General features: G+C 47.2%; 1 protein-coding gene across 2 annotated transcripts in view; it reads right to left on the bottom strand.

Moving 5' to 3' along the window:
* The window catches only part of GOLM1 (golgi membrane protein 1), a 499,462-nt gene that overhangs the window by 169,808 nt on the left and 306,096 nt on the right, over positions 1 to 23,558 (bottom strand). For both annotated transcript variants that reach the window (XM_069625846.1, XM_069625847.1), the window contains one exon: positions 2,943 to 3,036. In XM_069625846.1, the coding sequence (XP_069481947.1) occupies positions 2,943 to 3,036 (94 nt within the window). The remainder of the gene's footprint in view (positions 1 to 2,942; positions 3,037 to 23,558) is intronic.

Here is a 23,558-nt window from a genome sequence, read left to right as displayed (position 1 = left end):
CACAAGAAATTGTTAAAAATGTTTGATTTTAAATTAGAAGACTAAGTGGAGAGTTAATTGGAAACTACCGTTTTTTTGTATACACTACTACTCTATCTACTAGCTGCTTAATATCATGGATGTTCTTTAAAACTGTGAACTGCACTAATGAAATGATGAAATAAACTCTTTTTTATTGATAAGAAAGGAGAATTGGTTAGCCGTCTGTAATAGAAATGTATCAAGTACAGGTGTCAGCATGCTTAATTATAAGTGGCTGTACACGACTAGATGTTACAATGATAGACACTTGCTATAACACTAAACTACACAGGGTACTACAACACATGACCTAAAGGAATATTTTGGTTTTTATATTTTCTTTTGATTAATTAGGGGGATTATTCCTTTGGGTCGTTAAAAAACGCTCCCGTTTCCATATGTTTTTCGGCCTTTTTACAGGATTACCAACAGTCTCAATGCAATCTTCCAATGGATCGCTATCCACTGCCTCATGCTGAACTCTTCCAAAAGGAAGTAATTTTTCTATGGGCTTCCAACACCATCCCTCCCCACCCCTCTCCAATGTCTTTCCTACCGGACCTTCTTGCTCCCTCGCTTACGGCTCGCAACCTTAGAGTCCTCGTTATAGCGACCTCCAACTGCAACAATTCATCACTCCCACCACCACCACCGCCGCTGTTTGTATTGACTTTCTCAAAATTCGGAGAAGGTGTCCATTTCTTACTCACTCATCTAATCTCCACCATCATGCTCATCAAACTCGACTAATCCTAGAGCCTAGTCATTGGCATTCTGCTTTACTCTTTCCTTCCTTACTCTAGAGAAAGTCCTCACCTTCGCTGCCCACATGCTCCTCCCCTACTTCTTCCTACCCACACCATGCTGGTTGGCTCACCATGTACAAGCGTAACCTTTTCAAGTTCCTTCTCCTAGTCTACAAAGCTTTCAATGACCTTGCTCCTCAGTACCTAATTGTATCTGTATATTCACCATCCTGTTCACTACACCTCTCCTCTGCACTCAACCATTGTTACGCTCACCTGGTTCCCACGGGGACGTCGATCTGGACCGGCCTGGTGCCACGTAGAGCCGAGATGATTGACTGGACACCGCCACTTACTTCGTTTGTCGGCTCGTATGAATATCTTTCTGCAAAGGAGAAAGGGAATTAACCTCCCGTAATTCGAGCGTTAACCCACCTTCCACTCCCGTTGTCTGCCCACTGACCACTCCCGATGTTCCCTCCTGTTCTCACCTGATGGTTTAGAAAGGTGGGCTCTCCATCCTGCATCGAGCGCAGGGGCGCGTAGATGACCAGTTACTTCACTGGCGTGGAGGAATTGGTGAGTTCCAGTATTGACTCTAGGATCCAATAGCTTGTAAGAGTTCAAATGTCTGATGTTCACCCTTTCCGATTCCTTGTAGGTTGCCAACTTAACCACCACGAGAGATTCCAAAGGGCAGTTGGTGAGAGGCAAGTAAGTCTATAGTGGTTTTCCCCTTTGGGGCCGGGTACGGCGATGATGCAGAGTTTACTGCGCCGACCCAATATGAGGTGAGTTCACCCTGCGGTAATCCGGTAAGTCTTTGGGGGTAGCTAGTATTGCCCTTTTGCATTCCCGTGCTCACCTGGCTTTTCTTGTCCCCTTAGATATCGGAGAGCGGGTTGGAAATGCAGAATCTGCGATGGAGTGAGGAAAAGCTGCACTGGATGGTGAGTACAGCGCGGCGCTGCGAGGTGCGTGATGATGCGTGTGCGATGACTCCAAGATAGACGGCGCGATGGATCAAGAATTCAGGTAAGGTTTCAAGTTTGAACCTCTTCTTCTTTCTTTTCGTTTCCAGGTGGTCCAGGACTGAAGCGGGCGTGGCTGAAGACTGGAAGATGCTGGAGGCACGGTGAGCGTTACGCTGCTGAATGCAGAATAACGCGAAGCAGGTGTGGCTGTCCGGGCGTGGTTTAAATAGCCTAGGAAGAAGTCCCAGGTAAGTATTCTTCCACAGCCCCCACCCGAGGAAAAAGTAGTCCCTTAGGTAAAATAGTCCCTCCTAAGCCCCATTTGGCTTGTGGCTTCGTGCAGCATGGTCTGCACTAGGTAAGTTTTCTGAAATGAGCCTGGCGCCCATGGTGCCAGGACTGACTTTATCCTTATGAGCCTGGCGCCATAGGCGCCAGGACTGCACCCAAACAGCCCCTAACTGGGGTTTTTGGGCATGCTCCGAATGGCATGATGCCTGCTTCCGGGGTTGCTGGGCCTGGTCTGGTTTCCCGGGGGCAGGCATCATGATAACCATACTGTTACATGCCCTGTGTCTATCGCTTCTGCTCTTTCTCCCTACTTGCCCCGCTCCATTGGAACCCACTGCTCATCACAATCAAAGCCAGCCCGACTGTGGATCTAACCATGGCTTAGAATTAACAGACTTAACAAAAAATGGAGTTTCCCCTCCCTATCCTCCCTATTTGACAACTCGACTTCCTGCAACGTAATGTAATCTTGTACAGTACTCCTCTTTAGTTTGAAGCACTTGCCCCCTTGGTTATGGGAACCTTATAAGTTACCGGTTTCTTATTTTTCTTTTCTTCTGTCCCAGGTCTATGTGCCACTTTCTTCAAACCCACATAACCGGGGATCACTATTTGCTATTTTGCAGGCACCCTTTCGGGGAATTGCTCTGCCATCTCTAAATGTGTAATTATAAGGTCATTACTGATAAAAATTGACGTTTCTGTGCAGCAAATAAATATAAATCCAAAAGGTCCAAGCTAACCGGTTACAAACTTCATTCAGATAACGGTCATGATGTTAATGCATTCAACTATCTACAAGTATGTATTGATATTCTGATGTCTGTGCACCTTCTATAAGGCATAAATAAAAAGTTACAAAAATAAATATATACAAATAAAGAAGCTTATAAATAATTTAGGAACTTACAGTTCAAATGCAAGTTTTCTGGACTGGCTCTCCTGAACCTCTTTCATTTGGTCTTGCAGTACATCATATTTCCGTACCAATTCTCTCATTTCACCTAAATGAAATAAGGACAGCAAAACATTTTTATTTGGGTTACAGAGTACTGAATAAAAAAGAAAATAGAGGCAGCAGTATTCTAAGAATGAAAGTCATTGACAAGCTATCATGGGTACCTTTTCTCTATGTGAGCGGGGACTATGTCAGCCTTGCAACTACCATACAGTTGGAAGGGTGTGGCTTTCAAATGCTTCACATGCCATTGCTAGGGTGAGAATGATAGTCAACAGCTTCTCTTACAGACTTATATCTGCCCTGGCATGACTCGGATATCCACATTCAAATTTCACATAACTTTAAGGGAAAGGCGAGTCCTACAACATGCTGCAACACGCATCTGACCAAATCTCTTGCCAGTAGCTTGTGCTGAATGCTGCAGCTCAATCTGTGCCTACACTTAGAAATGTACACATTTGTCACCAGAGTGTGCCTTACTGGTGGTACTCAGTCGCAATTGCATAGGCGTCCTGACCTGCACGGTAGTGGATTGGAAAGTCTCTCACACTTCAAAGTAGGGGTGTGTGGTCTAGCAGTCTCCCAGGAGGACACCCTCTTTTGGGATCTGTGAGCGCATACTCTTTTCCCAGACAATCTGAAAGTCCATCTCACCTTAAAGGACCTCCTTGAACCATTCGCGATTGATATTAGTGATTACGTATATACCAAGTAGAGGAACTGGAAAGTCCGCAAACATACGGAAGCACCAGTTCCTGTTGCTTCGGCAATGAAGGGACAAAGAGACTGATTCGAAAAGAGGAAAGCATTCAAAGCCCACGCAAAATCTCCTTGGTGAACTTTAGGAGGACCACCATTTACATTAACAATATTTTACCATAAACATATAGGGGATGCATTAACCATCTCTTAATTGTCAACTCTAAGGAGACAAGATAAAGACGCATCATTATGATTAAGTAGCTTAGCTGCATCAGCACGAAACCCCAAGATACGTTACTGAGTCCATGGCCCATCTCTACTCATCTATATCTGGGGGGCCTGAAGTGATCCCAGTCAAAATGAGGTCAGATTTCGACCAATTATGCAACCCCAAAATCTTAACAATCTTGATCAATGCCACCAATGGCTCAAATGCCAGGGCAAACAAGAGTGGGGTCAGTGGGCATCCCTGCTTAGCCTCCAACACAGCCTTGCAACCCAGATCTTAGCAGTGAGCCTTGTATGTAAGAGTTGGACTGTATCTAGAATGTACCCCTGATACCCCATCTTCCTCAGAGTAGAAAAGAAGAGAAGACACAAGATAGAATCAAATACTTTCTCAGAATCAAGAAGGGCAGTAACTGACTGTGTGTGGGCGCAGATTAAGCACCCTAGGCCTGCCTGGAATAAAGATGGGTTGATCAGGGTGGGTTAGAAGCCGAATACATGAAAGTAATCTATCCTCCAAAAATTTTACAAAGGTTCTGAGGTTCGTGTTGATTAAATGAAACAGGACAATACGGCCCACACATGAGGATCTTTCGATGGCTTCAGCAATAAAGAAATCAAAACCTCACACAGTACCAGGAAAGAGGACACACAGATGAGGGGCTAGAAGTAACATTTTTTACAGACCTTGGATGTAGTCCATTTACCCCGGGAGCCTTAGGAGGAGAGTATCAATAGCGCAAAGAATTTCAGGGACACAATAGGCTTGTTAAGGGCAGCGACAGCAGCCGATGGTGTAGGGTGATCGACTGAACAGCCGGTGAGAGTCTGTGATGTTAGAGTCCCTGGCTGTAAATATTGTTGGGCAACATTCAACAAAAAATGAATAATTCTCAACCGGGCTAGTGTGGACAGCTCCATCAATGTCAGGTACGGCAATGACTACCTCAGACCCACAATCATTTCGCCGCAGCCTTGCATAAGTTCTACCAAGTGAATCGCCCTGGACATAAGTCCTAGCTAGAGCAGGCTGTGTCGCAAACCTGATATATCTACACGGACCAAAACTCATGCTAATGGAATGTAGGATAGAAGAGTTTTAGGGTAATGGATGTTTGGCCTCCAGGGAGTGAAGCGATTCCTCAACCCTTGCAAGTTCCTGCCAAATGGTCTTAAGAATCCCATTATCTGCTCTAATAAAAAAAAAAAAATTAAAATCTTAAAGGCCTCACACAACATCTATTGCAGCAGGACCGATCCAGTACTGTTCTCTATGTAGGCTGCGATAAGAAACTCACTCGTAAATGAAATGCTGGTGAGTGCAAGAGGCTTAAGGTGCTAAGGGGATGCTCAAGCAAACAACGAGAGAACTTGCAACCTAATGTATAATAAGTATTGAACATTTGTATACTGCTGGAAGAATGGCAGCAGAGGCCAACATCAGATGTATTCTCAAGTACATATCATATAAGGACTTATAGAATGAATACTTCCGACTTCTCAGATGCTGAACTCAGCAGATGAAATACGCATTTGCTCATTCCCTGTGTTGCACGGGTTAGAATGTGAGATGGATTACAGGATCTATTCAATGTACTATCCAATATTAGTGTTAATGTCTCCAGCCCAAATAAGATAGGTTTTTGGATACCGATGACACTTGCTGCAACCTGAAAAAAAATGTGGGATCGTCAAAATTGGGAGCATGGTCATTTACACAGGTAAAACGGATTCCCTGAAGAATTCAAGAGGCAACAACATACCTCCCCTCAGGATCCACACAAAACACTGATGGGACACAGGCCCATGTCGTATTAATCAAAATAGAGACACCCCTAAAACATGAGGAGGTGTAAAAACAATTAACACCCTAGGACTTGATGAAGGTGTCATCAACAGCACTGCAGAAATGGGCTTCTTGAAGAAATGAAAGTTGGACCCCCATTCTATATAAGCAAACTGTAATGTTTCGGACTTTCATATGTTTATCAAGGCCCTGGATATTCAAGCTAACTGGTAAGCTGGAGATGAATCTATTAGACGTCCGCCCCATACCATCGACATCAAGATGCAAGTGCAAGTGCATAAAAGGCATATTCCGGGCCCACTGGAGTAACATATACACAGCTTCTGCGATTATTTTAAATTATTCCATACACAACTTTGAAAAACAGTGAACACCCTCCCACACCGCGAGACCTCAACATGCAGTAATCAGCCCACCTCAGGACGAGTAACACAAAAATACAGTCCAGTAAGTGAAAATGACGATTGCAAAGGGGTGCCAGCTCAGCCATGTCCATCTGCCCAAATGAAGCAGTCCGTTCAACCGTCAGTTCAACCAAAAACATCTAGGCAACAACATATGTACTGATCTGTTACATCTTTTAACAGATCCAGTACAATAACAGACACCGTAAAGAGTGAGAAACTTAAAGCATGGCATGTGATATCAGTCAGAACCATTGTATCAATCCCATCAGAATCCAAGTGAGTGTAACCCTCAGCAGAGATGTACATAGCTGTCTGCATTTCCAATGGGAAGACTTAAGCCGAACATCAACCTTCTCCTCACCTCCACCCTCCCTCCCTCCTGCACAGAAGGTGCATGGACAGAAATAGAGCAAAACATTAGTAGAAGATTGAGATTATCTGCAGGTTACACATGTTGAGAGGAAGTGACCGTGAGAGGGAGCCTGTCCAGAAATCAAAGTGCCTCATCGGGAGTAGAAAAGAAATTTGGAGCTTCGCAGCAAATGAATTTGCATACTTATCTGTGGGAGAAATAAAGCTTGCCACGTGGAGCTCAGTATTCAAATCAGCACAGATCGAGATTTTGGAACCATGATATTGATACTCTCACAGATAGTGGATCTTGCAGAGAATCGGATCACAGTCACAAAAAGTCTGAAGACCTCCAATGGTAGGGCGTTCAGCCTCATCAGGCTTGTGGAGTGGGACAAGACACCAATTTGTCTGTCCCATGAGAAACGGTGATGAAAAAGGTGGATCATGCAGGATCTTTTTGAGGAAGGTTTCGAGAAAGGCATCCATATAATAAATCAAGGTGGACTACGGCAGCCCGAGGATGCCTACATTATTGCCACATGAATGAGCTTCTAAATCTTCATTCTTCGCTTGAATGCTCTTCATCTCATTGGTCAACTTCTCTAGCCAGTAGTACATTGCTGTCCCATCCGCTAAAGCTTTGGTTCATTCTGCACCTCAGACACTCTGCTTGTATATCAAGATCTGGAGTGTCTCAACCTTGAAGGCCAAATAGTCAGAGGCCCACAGGATGAAACCCGGATTTCCTCTGGGCTAAAATGGCTGGCGTGTAAAAGCAACAAGTGAAGGATTGCCAGAGCCTGGGCCACAAGGGATGGCTCAGAAGAAATTTTCTTGGAAAAGGCAAACTGAGGTTGTGTCTTTCTACCCTTAACAGTGGGAGGGGGCACTGGGAGGAAGAGGAGCTACAATGCAACATCTGCAGAGGGAGTGCTGAAATCCCGACACCGGGGATGGGGATGTAGGTGTGAAGTCACCCAAGTAGAGTAGTTTGTGGATCAGAGGCTGCATGACGTAAAGAGAAAATGCACCCTGTAACTAGTATAGCAGGATAATAGGAAGGAGCATCCACGTGCAACAATTGCCAGAAGCATGATGAAGGAAGCCAGGCAATGAGTACATGCCTCTCAGTTATCAATGTTCAAAAGGCTGGAAGAGGACAAAATGGAGACCCCACCCCCTTCCAGACAATACTGGCGGGCAAGCACCTGAAGATAAGCAGGTAGGATTGTATGTCAGGCAGCGATAGTGCACTTGGATCCAGCGGACAGAGAGCAGTATTCCGATTAGGAGAAAAAGAGTTGAGCCCACCATAAAGGGTAGTGCAAGCCAATTAAGAGGAGTTTGGTAGTGGAGCGTGCCCCCAGAGGTGCACTGCAGGCGATTGGGGAGGCATAAAAGACCAGCACAGATCAAACCCACAATGCAAGGGGATAAAGCTGGCCAGTGTTTCCCGCCCAATCCAGCAGTATAAACCAATGCCCCAGTCAAGGTACAGAGTGGGTACCCGAGAATCAGACCTACCATGCAGACACAACTGAGGGACCAAGGAAGGAACTTGAGACATGCAAGAGTGCAGATGAGCTGGTGGCGCTACAGTCGCACTCCAGAAAACAGGCAAAGGTGCGCTGAAAGTGCAGTAGGCGATCAACACCAAGATGAGAAAATGTGAGCCTGGTCCCCCGCACAAATGATGTGTCCAGGACTTTTAGGGACAACAGCAGGGGGCATGGTGTGGAGAGCAAAGCACTCTTCTTCCCCAGCAAGCCAGCAATCTCCAGCAGGGATTTTGGGGTCACCACACCAGAATGAAAAGCAGCAGTTCATAGAGCACCCACAGCGGACCAGGCTCACCAGCTGCAGAGCAGCTGCCAGTTCTTTGGCATCAGCATGGAGTACTCCATTCTCTCCACAGATGCATCACTGGCACACAGTGAGGAGACCATGTGAGCACAAGTGCCTCTGCGGTAAGCAGGAAAAGTCTCAAAAGAATTGTAGCTGCAAGAATGGAATTCTAGGCAAAAAACATCTGATTCAGTTGGGGTGCTTTTCTATTCCCCAGCTATCTTGGAGGATGGCTTCTAGCACCCTTGTCCTCCAGATAAAATGTAATGCAAAATGGGTCATAAGCAATCACTAAAAGGTTACAGTTTGTATCTCATGTGGCATTTTAGATTTACATCACGTTATGTACTAACTCCTAGTTTTCCAGGCATTGGTGATGCCCGATATCCACAGGTTTCTTTACCTCCTCAATTTTGGATTACCATCCCTCTGCGGATTGCAAATATTCAATAAACAAAGTGAATAAACAAACCGGACATATTAATATACAATGTATACAATAAAAAAAGAGTCACGATATTGGGAAACTCCTCTAATCACTGGACCCTAATAAAATAATGTGCCAGGTGTAAGAGCTGTCAGGACATCAATACAAGCCTTCAAAGACCAACTTGATAAAGTAGGCAGTGCATTAGAACAATAATTTTTCAAAAGGCCAATGCTGTACCCCGCAGTGCAATCAGCCTTTACATTTTCACACATTCTCTGGGGCAGAGCTAGCTAGACTTAAGGGAGTCTATGAATTAGATCTGCTAGGACTACTTCTGTCCCAGTTAATAGGCCTTTGGTTATGGACTGATCTCCTTCTGGGCTCCCACTAGAAGGATTATCAAGTTGGAGGCAGGGGGTGCAGAAGATGCAGATTCCTAGGCCTGCTCCCCACCTGAAAAATCAAGATAATGGGCTAAAACCTACAGCCTACACAGTATCAAAACCCAGGAAATTCCAGAAAGGCAAGGGAAGTACATAACTGCAGAAGAGTGAGGTGGAACGAGGAATAAGTGCAATGGCATGACCAGAGCACCCAGTGGTTTTACATGGGGAGGGTTCAACTGGTATGAATAAACTGAAGGCTATAGCAGACAGCCTTCAGCTCCACAGTTACTGGTGCAACCTGTGTAAGGGACCTTGGCACACAAAGGTAATCTCAAATCCCCTCTTATTACCTATTGCAGATAACTGCTCCAGACTAGATTCAGTAGCGATTAAGAGGATTTAAAAATGTGATCTCCTTGATGTTATTAATTGGGTAAAAAATAATGTCAAAACAGAGATCAGCTGACATTTGCAAACCAAAGACCTCTTAAATCCAGAGAGTGAAAAGAGAAAGAAAAATGTGTTTCATGCCTTGTTGGAAGCAGCCAGCAATGTTGCGGCTTGATGAGGCAGGACATTGTAGGTCCTTTCCTCTAGCTCCTTCATCCTCCCAGCCTGATGGCAGCCTGATAAGCAAGTACCGGATCTGCCGAGTGAGGCGGAAATAGAGACCCTTTGTACCATGGCCGTCTAAGCCCCCCCCCCCCCCCCCCCCGACTACTCGCTGTATAATTTCCTGCCACTGGAATGAGCCGAAATGATCCGAAGCAGGGAGGCTCAGACAGAGTAAGGCTGTGGGCAGCATCAAATACATTTCAATTTCCAAGTTTGAGAACGCAGATCACTGGGACCCAGGGCAAGAAGGAAAACTGTTACATCAATAGTCTGGGCATACCCACAATTTTCTACCCGAACCAAGTTGCGCCCGGTTCCTGGGAAAAACCTAATATGTCAACAGATCACTGCTATTTATATGACCCAAGTGCCTAAACTTTCCTTGCCTTCCACTGAAAGAGGGGTCAGACTCTAGAATAGTTATATCCACTGGTTAAGGCACAGGAACATATGCCTATATGTGATACAATCTGATATTTTAGAAGAAGAAAGACTTCCTGATCAAACAGACCCAGCATGGGATTTTATTAAAATAACCTTAACACATTAGGGCCTAGCGAGGGGTCTACTTTCAATTGAATACAGGAGCTTACTGACCGGGGGCTCCAATATTCAACTGTTGTAATATCCCCCCGCTTTGCCCCATCCTATGCGGGCATTGGGGGGTGGGGCGGGTTAGATCAGCACCACCAATTATAGCTAATGAATGTCCAAACTGAGGCACTGCTCTAGTCTTGGGAGGATAGCTCAACGGCAACGTACTTTGCCTTGGAAGCAAGACGACATGGTGCAACGCAGGTTTGATCCCCTTGTCCGCGCTTAGAAACCTCTGGATATTAAGAGCATTATAAATAACCTATCATATCATTCTGAGCCACAGCAACCACCTGAGTGTTCAGTCCGCAATTGACAGCAGATGCACTTACTGGATCATGATTCTAGATTTGCAAGCTATAAAGGTCATGTTCTCCTATAATCTCAGCTACTTTATGAACATACATCTTAGACCTACCAATCAACCTTTGTCTCAATAGAAAATGATTTACAAATTGTACTTGCTTCAAAGGAACCTGGATAAACTAATAATTGCTGGTGATTTTAACATGCAGTTGGAACAATCTACAGAGTTAAACGCCCTAATTCAAGAAGGAGATGACATCTGGGGTGTGCCCTCCACCACTTGAAACCCCCCACTATTTACTCATCTGCAGGGGTCCAAAGGAGCATTGCTGATGTTCTCTATTGGCATTAGGGCATGTAACGGGAGATTTCAGGCTGATGAGCCTGCTCACCCAATTTACAGACTTCACTCCAAGTACTCCTTGATTGATTATATGTTTGTAGATTTAAGTTACTGGAGTAAGGATCTTAACTTCACAGTGCTGAGGAAAGTGGAAAATGATCATGACCTTATTTTATACTCAATATCGCATCCAAACAGGGAAACGATACAGTCTATAAAATTGAACAAAACCACTCAGAGCTGGTCGGAATTGAATAAAGCTGGTATAATTCCAACTTTATATAATAACCTCTTACGAGCTATCTGATTATGGGGAGCTTACACAAAACCAAGACCCAATTATGCTTTCCAATAAGTTGACCAATGTAATAAAACCGTTGGTTAAGTCAAATGTTGCCAAATATCACTATATTTCTAAAGTAAATCACACTAATTGGTACAATGCAGAGTGTCATGCAGCAAAGAAGGCTTTAATTGAGGCAGCCAAATAAAATAAGTGAATCAGAGAATCTGTGGCTAGGAAAAGGGCAGTATATAAAGAACTGATATATCGGAAAAAGGCAGAGCACACCCTGGTGGCATGGCAAAACTTAAGCATGGCAGCTAAACCCAATAATAAGTAAACTTCAGAATGACCAGGTACATGTTAATATCAACGTGATAACCTCAGAAGCATGGAAATCCCAGGTTTGCTCCCTTTATAAAAAAGTGAGGCACTAGAAGATAATCTTCTCACAAGTCAAAGTATTATCTCGTTGGATTATGTCTTGAACTCATGCCCTACTAATTTCTGGAGGTTGAGGCAACCGTCCTTTCACTGAAAATGGACAAGGCATCATGTCCGAGTTTATCCCCAGTGACATACTTAAGGAGCAACCAAAAATGTGGGCCCCTTACCTTTAAAAGAGCTTCTTAGAATGGGAGCACGGCCTTATGTCCGAGGAGTGAGGACGCGGGCTCCTTGAGCTCCGGCTAAGCCACAGCAGTCCGATCCTTTTCTGGGTGCTTCTGCCCAAAGACACCATAGACATGGTGATCCATCAACGACCGAGGCGAAGAACTGCGCTTTCCGCCCTACTCCGACAAAAATCGGAGCCCGAGAAGCCTCTGCCGCGATCCGGCCCAGCTCCCCCTCCTCCCCGTGCGAGGCGCACAAGATGGCGGCCGCCTCGCGCTGACGGACCCGTGGCGCACATCGGGGCCGGGAACCAGCGACCACAGACCCAGGCAGACCCAGGCTGCTTATGAGTGCCCCCCTGCTGATGTCCCTCCCTGGGAGCACGGGGCGAACCCACGGGCCGACAGCTAGAGCCCACCAGGACGCTATCAAGAACCGGAGGTGGCCCCTCCCACCATGGCCCGAGCGCCCCAGATAACCGCCGAGGGCCGGCGCCTCGGAGGATCACTGTGCGGCTGGAGCACATAAAGACGGCGGACCCGGCGGCGCCTGAGGTCTGTCTTGGAGGGAGCACGCCGACTGCACGCCGAGGAACAGTGCTGACCCGCACCCGAGAGGCTGCACCCCCCCAGCGCACCTGGTGAGTGTCCCCCCCGATCCACGACCCGGGACCCCGGTGTACCCGCTGGGGGGAGACGCCAGGCTGACGCGTGAACACGCTGTCAGACCCCTCCGGGACCACTCACCCCACCACCCGACAGACACCCCAACATCGGGGAGCCGCTCCCCGGGACAGAGCCTCCTCCATCGGCGGTGCTGGTGGCCGTCGCTCAGCTCCCTCAACCCACAGCATTATAATTCCGGATTCCCGGACGGCCACCTCGACATAGGGGAGCCGAGCGCCCGCTCCCCGAAGGAGATCCTGCTTCACCGACGGGGGCCGGGTCATCACCCAACCACCCAGCCCCACAGCCCTACAACACCAGAACATCGGAGCCCATCCGCGGCACTCACGGACAGTCCCCCCCCTGGGGCCGGCGCGGGTCCCATTGCCAACCTCCTCCACCTGTCAAGTGAGACCACAGCCGTCAAGGACTACGGCCACTCCATAGTGGACGAATCAATCGACCGGACACTGTTGATTCACGCTAGGGAGCCCCCCCACCGCACCAACCGCATATCACACCACTTGAACAGTGCCATCTCAAGAGCCCCCGCAGAGGCCCTTCAACATTATAGACCACCCCTGGGGGGCGTGCCCACGGTCCCTAATGCCACTTCTGCCACCGAGGCAAGACGCTACCACGCCTTAGGGTCCAGACCATCACGGTGAGCGGCAGAACCACACAGTCGCACACTGGGCTGAAACAACCTCTGAGAGCCCACACACGATACTTCCCCCAAGGGGAGCTACAGATACGCTGCATTACCTGGTGAGACCAGGCAAAGGAGAGATGGCCGCCGCCAGGAACAAAGCCAAGAACGCTACCCTAGACCCCTTCATAACACCCAACCCTCACCCCACTGCCCAATCCACCCCGAAGAGCTCAGCAAATCACGATGGCCCGGAAGAAGAGGCCAGGCATAACCAACTGCTCGAGGCGATTGCAGCCCTGAGAACATTTATCGACACGAAAATAGGGGAGGTTAAGGCAGATATCCAACTCGTAAGGCAAGACGCCCGCAACTTAACGGAGCGCGTAACCATCATTGAATCCTCCCAGAAAGACATTTCAGATGGAACATCGTCGCTGCAGAAAGAGGTTGCAGACTTAAAACGCAAAGTGAGCTCCCTGGAGGCGAGGTCCGAGGAAGCAGAAGGGCGGGCCAGACGAAATAATATCAGGATTCTGGGCATACCGGAGGGGACAGAGACCATGGACCCGACAGCCTATGTAGAATCCCTAATACAGCAGGAAATAGGGGCATCGAACCTCTCACAGGGTTTTGCCATAGAGAGAGCCCGCAGATCTCTTCAGAAGAGGCCTCCTCCTGGATCTTATCCCCGCCCCATCATCGCTAAGGTTCTCAACTTCCGCGATCGTGAGGTGATTCTGAAATTCTCAAGAGATGGAGAAATAGAGCGGGGCAATTCAAAGATCACCATATACCCTGACTATACCCAATCGGTGCAGAGAGCAAGGAATTCCTTCGTTCCGATCAAGGCCAGGCTGAGGAAACTAAACCTGAAATACATGCTGCTATACCCCTCACGATTGAAAGTAATCCATAAAGGGCGCGCAATATTCTTAGAGTCACCAGAGGCAGCTACCATGTGGATGGAACACAACAACCTGGCTGAGGTCCCCACGGAACCCACATCTGAGAAACATAACGAAAGCAGCCAAGGTTGATCGCTTAATAACACGGCCGGGGCACCCAAGCCCCTTGCATCGCACCCTAAACCAGAACGAAGCTACACTATCACTGAAGCAAAACTACTAAGTGAGAATGCTAAACGACTGCGGGGCTTGCCTGACATCCCGCCCATGGACACAGACCACGGACCCACTGATGACCAGTGCAGGCCAGCTGCCTGCACGCACCCACTCGTGCCAGAGACCCGGATTAGGTCAGACAGCGCGAGAGCCCCCGAGCACTGCACTCCGGTGACAGAAGCTGGGTGCGTTAGTTAAAGTTACTTTTTTCAAGTTGTTATCGTTTCGACTGTCCTACCTCAGATGAACCAGATGGCCTGGTCTGGACTCCGAACCGGAGGCTGGGTCTGCCCATCCCACACAAGCGGAACAACATGCATCACATGATGCGATGCATATGACACAGGAGGAAGGGGAGGCGCTCCCCGCAACGAGGAACCCACTCACGCAATGGCAGCAAAACTCAAGTTAATCACATGGAATGTTAGAGGGATGGGAACATACATACGGAGAAACCGAATATATTCATACCTGAAGAGAAAAAGAATATCACTGGCCCTTCTTCAAGAAACACACATAACCAAGGAGGCCACAGACAAGATGGTGAACTACTGGGGGGGCCAGGGCAACGGCGCATCCTTCTCAAAGTGTGCAAGAGGAGTCTACACGTGGGTGAGTCCGGAAATACCGTTCCAACAAATGGGGGCCGAACTGGACAAAGAGGGAAGGTATGTAATAGTGTGGGGCATGCTTGAGAACTCCCCTCTGTGCATAGTAAACTCATACTTTCCTCATCACAACATACCCTCTCACATCAAGGAACTATGTGCCAGATTGCTGCACTACAGAGAATACACGTTCATATGGGGGGGGGGAGACTTCAATTCCGTCATGAATGCTGAACTAGACAGATCAGTAACGCCACGCATACCCAACAGCCCTTCCCCAGGGCCCCTCTCCAAGATGGTGGCAGACCTACACTTAACCGACATTTGGAGAGACCTCCACCCCTTCGAGAGATCATACTCATTCTATTCGGCTCCCCATAACCCCCACACAAGGCTAGACTATTTCTTCATCGCCAATGAGCTAACCCCACAAGTAGAATTGGCAGAATACATGGGCAGATCAATATCGGACCACTCCCCTCTACTGCTGCAGCTCTGCTTCAAGGGCCCTCGCCCACCCATCCCGATGTGGCGCATGACAGTAGATGCCCTAACCGACCCAGCATTCAAGGAAACCTTAGGAGAAAAGCTAGAAGAATACTTACTGATAAACAAGGGCTCAGTCGAGAAGTGGAGCACACTCTGGGAGGCGATGAAAGTGGTGACAAGGGGAGAGATAATCGCCGAAGCTGGCGAGATCAGGAGGCAACTACGCAGGGAACTAGAGGCAGTGGAGGAGAAAATCAAACAACTCGAAAGTGACGGTCCATTGACCACTGAAAAGGAATCGGAACTGAAACCGATCAGGGAAGACTGCAGGGCGGCATGGGAGAGACTCTCAAAGTTCGACTTTTCTGTCCGCACTCTGAAGGCCCACAGGGAAGCAGATAAGCCGGGCAGAATACTCGCATGGTTATGCAGAAAGGAACACCCGAGGCAAGCCCTTAAGGAGATCAAAGACAGCAAGGATATGACCCGCAGGACACAACAAAAGATCAATGACACCTTCACGGATTTCTATAATGACCTATAACGCTCACAAGAACGAGATCCCCGCGGCAGACATAAGAGACACCCTGGCCGAAGTAGGACTACCCAGGCTGAATCAAGAACTACGGGACAAACTGGGAGAAGCTATCACGATTGAGGACATCACGGATGCGATTAGATCCCTTTCCACAGGCAAGTCCCCCGGGACAGATGGCCTCATCCCAGAATTCTAAAAAAGCCTACGAGGAGACCTTGTCCCCCGTACTACATGCAGTATACACAGAGGCATATGAGTCGGGCACTCTTCCCAATTCCATGAGAGAAACCCTCATCGTCCCAATGCTCAAGCCAGGCAAACCAGCCGACAGGTGTGATTCGTATCGCCCATTGGCGCTCCTAAACTATGACGGCAAAATACTAACAACCATATTGGCTAAGAGGCTCTCGAGGGTGATCGGATCTCTGGTGCACGAGGATCAGAATGGCTTTGTTCCAGGACGAAACACCACTGCCAACCTCAGGAGGCTCAAACACATAATAGCACAGACGACCGAAAGCGAGGAAGACCTAGCAGTACTCTCAATGGATGCCACAAAAGCCTTCAATTCTATTTATTGGGAATGGCTGATAGAGACTCTGAGGGAATTTGGGCTCGGAGAGCACTTCATCCGCTGGATCAAGGTCCTCTATAGCGACCCAGTAGCAAGAGTAAAAACAGGCGCTGTGGTATCAAGGGCCTGGCCCATCCAGAGGGGCACCAGGCAGGGATGCCCGCTCTCACCAATGCTATATATCCTAGGACTGGAACCAGTGGCAATATACTTTAGGAAGCAGTTCTTCGACGCTGGCATTAGCATTGGTGGGTCGGACAACATTATCTCCCTATACGCAGATGACGTCCTCCTATACCTGCGCGACCCCCTGGAAAACGCCCCGATTGTACTGGATGTCTTGGATAACTTTGCGAAATATTCGGGGATAAGATTCAGTAGACGGAAGTCATGCTCGTTCCCACTTGCAAGACTAAAGGGTAAACCTGTGGAGGAGCTTCCTGCGATCGGGATACGTTGGCAGGTGGACACCTTTCGATACCTAGGCCTGGACATCTCACACACACCAATATCCACCCACAATTCCAACACGGAGGCTGCAATGAGCGGAGTACGTAGATCCATACAATTCTGGTCAAAGCTCCCGCTCTCCATGATGGGTAGAGCTGCAATATCCAAAATGATAATTCTCCCCAGGTTCCTCTACTACTTCACCAACGTGATATACTACATCCCCCCCATCCTTCTTTAAGAAGCTAGAATCCCTGATTAGAGACTTTCTTTGGGGACGAGCTAGGCACAGACTCACGCTAAAAGTCCTCACACTAACCTACGCCGAGGGCGGCATCCAACTCCCCGATTTCCAAAGGTACTTCTTGGCGGCTCAATCGACACATCTAGCAAAATGGCTTTCAGATGAACATACAGCGGAGCTGAATCTCTTATCCCAATCCTCCTCACCGCTACACCCCAAAGAGTTAATTTGGAACACTCGAGCAGGGCCGCCCAACCCACCCATGATACTAGAGGTGGGGAGACAGGTATGGAGCAGGGTGAGATCCATAGTCGGACTACAACACTCATACACACCCGACATTCCCATGCTGGCGGACATCTGCAAAACCCCCAGCGATCTAGCAACGATGAGGAGATGGGAGAGTCACGGCCTTTACACATGGGGGGACATGTTCTGCGAGGGACTCTTCAGGGACTTTGACTCACTCCAAGAAAGGGACGGACTCCCACCAGGCCAATTCCTCTGGTACCAAAAAGTGAAACATGCAGCCAAAGAGAAATGGGCCGAATGGCCTGAGGAGCCAGAGACACATCCCCTCCTGAGGGAAATATACGAACTCAGCGACGGATGGAGACCGACATCAAGGTTGTACACCCAAATAAACAACAGATCCAATCCAAAGAGCGCAAGGCTGAAAGAAAAATGGGAGACAGACCTGGGGACCGAAATCACAGAGGGCGAGTGGTCGAGAACCCTGATACACCCAAAGGAGATATCTAGGAATGCCAGGTTTAGACTGATCCAACTGAACATACTCTACAGAACATATATGACCCCACACAGGATATCTACGTTTAACAACACAGCCGACCCAAAATGTCCCTGGTGCTCCTCAGACCTGGCAGACATGATCCACATGTTCTGGACCTGCCCCAAATCTCAGAAACTCTGGCAGGCTGCCGAACAAACCTGCAGGAACGCTGGCCTAGAGACATACGAGTGGACACCCAAGGAGTGCCTACTGGGCACTTACCCGAGACTAACTAAAATCAAGCACCTGGCGAAGCTTATGGGCATGGCCTGCGTGTTAACCAAGAGGACAATTGCCATGGCCTGGAAATCCCCAGCAGGCCCCAGGTATGAGCCCTGGATCAAAGAGATGGAAAGGTGGACCACGGCTGAAACTAGAGACTGGGAGGAGGGGAACAGACGGGGAGGCGACGACGTGAGCAACACGCTAGAGGCTTGGAGGGCCCTCCTGAGAAACATGATCTTTTCAACGACCTATAAACCTCCTTGAGCCTGTCCCCCCCCCCCCCGAACCCCAGAAGACAACAGGCAGCAGAGAACAGCCCATCAAACCTATGTACTCAACTTTGTCGCCGCCCTGAGTGGGCAAATGCAGAGAACTGGCTCCGGACCCATGCCCCTAACCTAGAAACAAGGAATATAAGGCCCCAATACACGGTGGGACAGCCGATGTTATTTTGTTTATTTATTTGTTGTTACATTTTTGTAAGATTAATTGGCACACAATATATGCATCAGACGATACAACCCAGAGTAGTTGCTCAACAGTTTTCTTTTTCTTGTGTATGTATATTTATAAATGCCAATAAAAACATTTAAAAATAAATAGAATGGGAGCACTCCCAAAAATTTGTCAGGGCACTATGCTTGTCCCGATCTACAAAAATGGGGCTGCTAATTTACCTAAAAACTACAGGCCTATTTCCCTTCTCAACTCTTTGGGCAAGATTTTTGAGAAATACTTAGAGACAAGGATGGAAGACTGATGCCCTGAGCAAAAAGGTGCTTTCCCTTCTGCAGGCAGGGTTTAGGAAAGGGGTCTCGACAATTGACCAGGCGTTCCACCAACTTTTAACATTATGCGAATTTGTCATTCTCAAAAAGCAACAAATATACCTTGCCATGTCGATCTTGAAGCTGCTTTTGATAGCGTTTCTTGCTCGACACTATGGATTGCCTTGGAGCAACTCGCTACTATCCCTGCACCACCCCCCCCTTATAACTGCTATCCGCTTACTATACTTAAGAATTATGCCTGGGTCAGGGCAAATGTATACATGGGCCCAGGTGCAATATTAAACATCAACATAGGTGTTCATTAAGGATGTGCATTGGCACCCCTGTTCTTCTCACTGTGTATTAACGATTTAATAACTATCATTTCAGAGCTTAAGGGAAACGCCCTACAGATTGGAGAGCAATAAATGTACAACACTTTTACACAGATGATGCGATTCTCAGATCAAAAACTCCAATCGGACTGCAGCTTCAAGTACTAAGTTTCCATGAACAGCTTGAGAGCAAGGAGGATAAGACTAAACACTACAAAAACAAAGATCCTTGTAAGCCACCATCTAAACGTGTCATTTATTCTTTGAGGGAAGAAACTGGACACACTGGAGTGCTTCGACTATCTTGACATCAGGTTTGATGAAACCCTTACATGGAAAGGAGGCAGCACAATGGGTCATAAAGGCAAGGAGGTGTTAGAGTTTGTCAGAAATTAATTAGATGACAGAATAGTATCAAGTGCTTGCGAGATCTACAAGATGCAGGCAGTTGCAGATACAGCCTATGGAGCTAAGCTATGGGGCCATAGCGATGTTAGTTAAATCCAAATAAGGGAGAACAAAATTGTTAAGGGGATGTTCTTATTACTATACAGTGCCCCGACAATGCTCTTACAAATTGGAACTATAACCATGCTATATTGGGTGTGTAAATCTGGACGAGTGAATACCTTAAAGACTACTTGATGTGTTCAATCAATCTTTTGAATACCCTGGAGTTGGCACCCTACCATGGTTTAATTGTGTGAGAGACATGTTAACTAGACTACATCTTCCGGAATTCTGGTCCCACCCGCAACGTATGGGCCACGAATCAAAAAGCCATCAAATTAAAGCTTTCGATCTATGGGTTACTTCGAAGATTCGATGCCCGATGACCAACGGCAGTATTGTCATTCAATACATGCGCCTTAAAGATGCTAACAACTTTGACCATAGATGGATGGAATCATAAGAAACTCATACTCTTATTGAAACTTTTTTTGGGGATTGTGTCGGTTTGGTCTTTTTATTCAAAATGGGGGCTAATCAAACGACGAAATGTCATTACTGTAAAAAAAAGGATGAGACCATTTTACAGTTCCTTTCGTTTCTGCACCTTATATGAAGCACTGAGGTCTCACTGGTTGAAGCCGCTTTTTATACAAGAAGGTGTAAGCGATGTTCACATCAGATTTTTGCCAGAAATCTAATTATCAGCTCAAAGAAAGTATTTTACTTAATTATATGAGGAGTACCTGGAAAAAAAGGACAGGTTTTATAGCAGCAAACATGTACCCATGATTCCATGTTGAATTCTAAAGTCTTTTAGTATGCTATTCTGCCAGCCTCCTGTTCCATTCTAACAATCATAATGCACTTTTTATGAACCAACTAGTTTTTATCAATTTCCTATTGTAGTCTTATGTTATTTTACAAAATTGAGGGAGAGAGGAAGATTTGACAAAGTGGTAAGTGCAACACACATCGGGTACTAGCTACCTCGATGATGCTGTGGGTGAGGGCTTAAACTGGTTTAAGCCAAACTTCTGAACCATTTGAAGTCTCACCTATAGATCACTGGGAATAGCCAGGCAATCCTGATCACATCTGCATCATCCACAAGACTTTCTGAGCCCTGGGACCGCTGTACCTCCAACTTTCTCTTCCTAAACATCTTCCTTCTCAAGCTCTCCACTCATCCACCTCCAACTCTGAGGGTCAGTTGCTTCTGCAGGCAGAGAGTTGGGGCAGATCTCTCTCCTACACTGGGGCCTCCCTCTGGAACAGCCTCCCTGCTTCTCTCAATCTTGAGCAGAACCACCTCCGGAAGACCTTCCTTTTTGCTTCTGCTTTCTCTCTTCCTCTCCCCTGCTTACGTACTTGACTGCTCTGCGCACTGGTCACCTGGATACACTATGAACTTGGGCCCAGGCTCCTGCATGTCCAGCTGCCCTTGCACAGCCTCCGGGTTCCCCCAGCACTCAAGTGTCTGTACCTGCAACCCTACAGTCCCTTCTCTTTGCACTCATGAGCAATTCGCTGGCTGCACTTATTGAGTTACCTGCACTTCTGCCCACACCCCCATGGCACTTCTCCCTTCTGTCTTCCCCCGCACTCGTGTGATCTGAATGACACAAGGCCTAGTAAGATGGTTGTTTTGTCCTCCCTTTGTTTACCCCTCCTGGTCTTGTCTTGCCTAGAAACACACATGTGCGTTATAAATGCCATATTGGATCATATCTACCAGAAAAAGCAAACAAATCAGGCGACCACTGTCAATGCACAAACTACCAGCAAGCGTGGGACGAAGCAGGATGAAGAGCTGGTGCAGCTGCTAAAGCTGCATTGTTATTTAAAGGTAACCTTGTCTAACTATTTTCTAATGAGCTGGTCAAGTCATCCAAATCATTGATGTATTATTTCTTTAATTTAATAGAGACTGCTCAAATGAAGTTCCATGCCTGATTCAGAGGACAAGAGATGGGGTGACTGTGGGTGCCGGGTACTGCCACTCGCTATGCAGTGCAGGATCCAGGGGCAATATGGGGAGATCTTTTGCTCTTCCACCCTATGTTTGTCACGTGACATGGGCTTTTCGCTGGGCACCACAAACGGGCGCTGTCCCTTTAATGGGATCAAACATGCAGGCCAAGTGCCCAGCAGCCGGGAGAGCCCTGATCAGCTGCTGCACAGAAGAGAGCCAAACAGGGAAAATGAATTCAACCTGAAGCTTACCAGGCTCTTGTTCACAAGTCCCGCATGCAGTGATTCATGAAGCAGGAAAACACAGAGCTCTGGTCAGCGGCTGACAGTACACAGGTGCTAACATTAAATCCAAAATGGGACCAGCCCCAGAAATCGGATTAGCCCACAGATCCACAAGAGGAAGGAGAGGGAGGAAGAAGTAGAGAATCATCAACAGGAGAAGGCAGAGACTTTTAGGAGAGTTTTCCTAAAGTCCTACTGATAGTAAGACTTTAGTAAGCTATCCGAGTGGTTTGTAGATCTCCAACTCTTACTATCAGTCTGTACTAACTCAGGACCTTGGTAGAGTGGCGACAGAGCAGTCAGGCTTATCTTAAGAGGAAGATGTGAGCTGTAGGTAAGTACACTGAACCTAGTTAGACATGGACATCAAAGAAACACTTATCATTTATATAAAATTATATATTTATTATATTTACACCAGAATCACTTTAAATACCTTACTCGTTTACACTAGAACACTTTGGAATACTTTAAATTTTACTTCAAAGGACACTTTCATTTTTGTGTTTTTTGCGGTTACATTTGTTGCAACGTTAGAAAGGGAAAAGATAATTATATTGTATTATTGATAGTTAAGCGCACATGTGGTTCTTAGCAGGATTTACGTTAAGACATTTACTCTGCAAACACAAAGTAACTTAAAGGAAGGAAAATGGTTAGTTAGTGTAACACTAGTCTGGTTCAAGGTTCTAGGGAGGGCTTCTTCACACAGCAAGTCTTAAGTCCAAAAATGCAACCCTAGCTAAAGGCAGTTCAGAGAGGGCTCAAAGTCTTGACAAGCAGCAGAATACAAAGAGTTCATGTGGATTTCTTCAAGTCTCTAGTGTTATAGAAGCAGCAAGTTAACAACTAACGATGGAGACTATCAAGGACTCGATGAAGGGACACAAGTAGCGGCTTGAGTCAGAGGGGTTTGCCCTGGACACCTCTACGTGTACTCCAATGCTATGGAGCCACTTTCTGGAATCAGGTAACCAATACCTTTCCCCCCCCACAGTACCTTAGGTTTGATGAAAAGGTTTGTGCTGGATGCTCTGTGATGTTGCAGCTCTGGACCCAACCTCTGGGTTACTTGGTCTGAGAGCTGAAGACAGGATAATGGACAGGATCTCTCAAGCAGCAGTCTTGAGGGAGGACCTGAGGCACGACTTTCAACAACTTCTTGGTTCAATGTGCAGTTTTGGCGCCCTTTCTTCAGCACCAACAAAGGACGCAGATCACCAGGTCAATCTTCGCTTCCTGCAGTCCCACACTCCGATGAGCGGGGTCTGGGCGAGTTGGATCGGATCACTGGAGTGTCCTTACGGGTTCAGCAAAGATTTGGACATCTTCGTCTTTTCCACAAAGATGCACTTGAAATGGGCAACAGGTCTCGTAGTATTGGGGTTCTGCACCTCTGGAACCTCCTAGAACCTCGAGAGATGACTCAATTCAAGGTTTGTCTTGGGGCAGGTTGTTCCCACCAGCCATAGACAAG

The sequence above is a fragment of the Ambystoma mexicanum genome, chromosome 6p (genome assembly GCF_040938575.1).
Source record: "Ambystoma mexicanum isolate Mex_15411 chromosome 6p, UKY_AmexF1_1, whole genome shotgun sequence".
Lineage (NCBI taxonomy): Eukaryota > Metazoa > Chordata > Amphibia > Caudata > Ambystomatidae > Ambystoma > Ambystoma mexicanum.
This window is presented reverse-complemented; position numbering and strand designations above follow the sequence as displayed.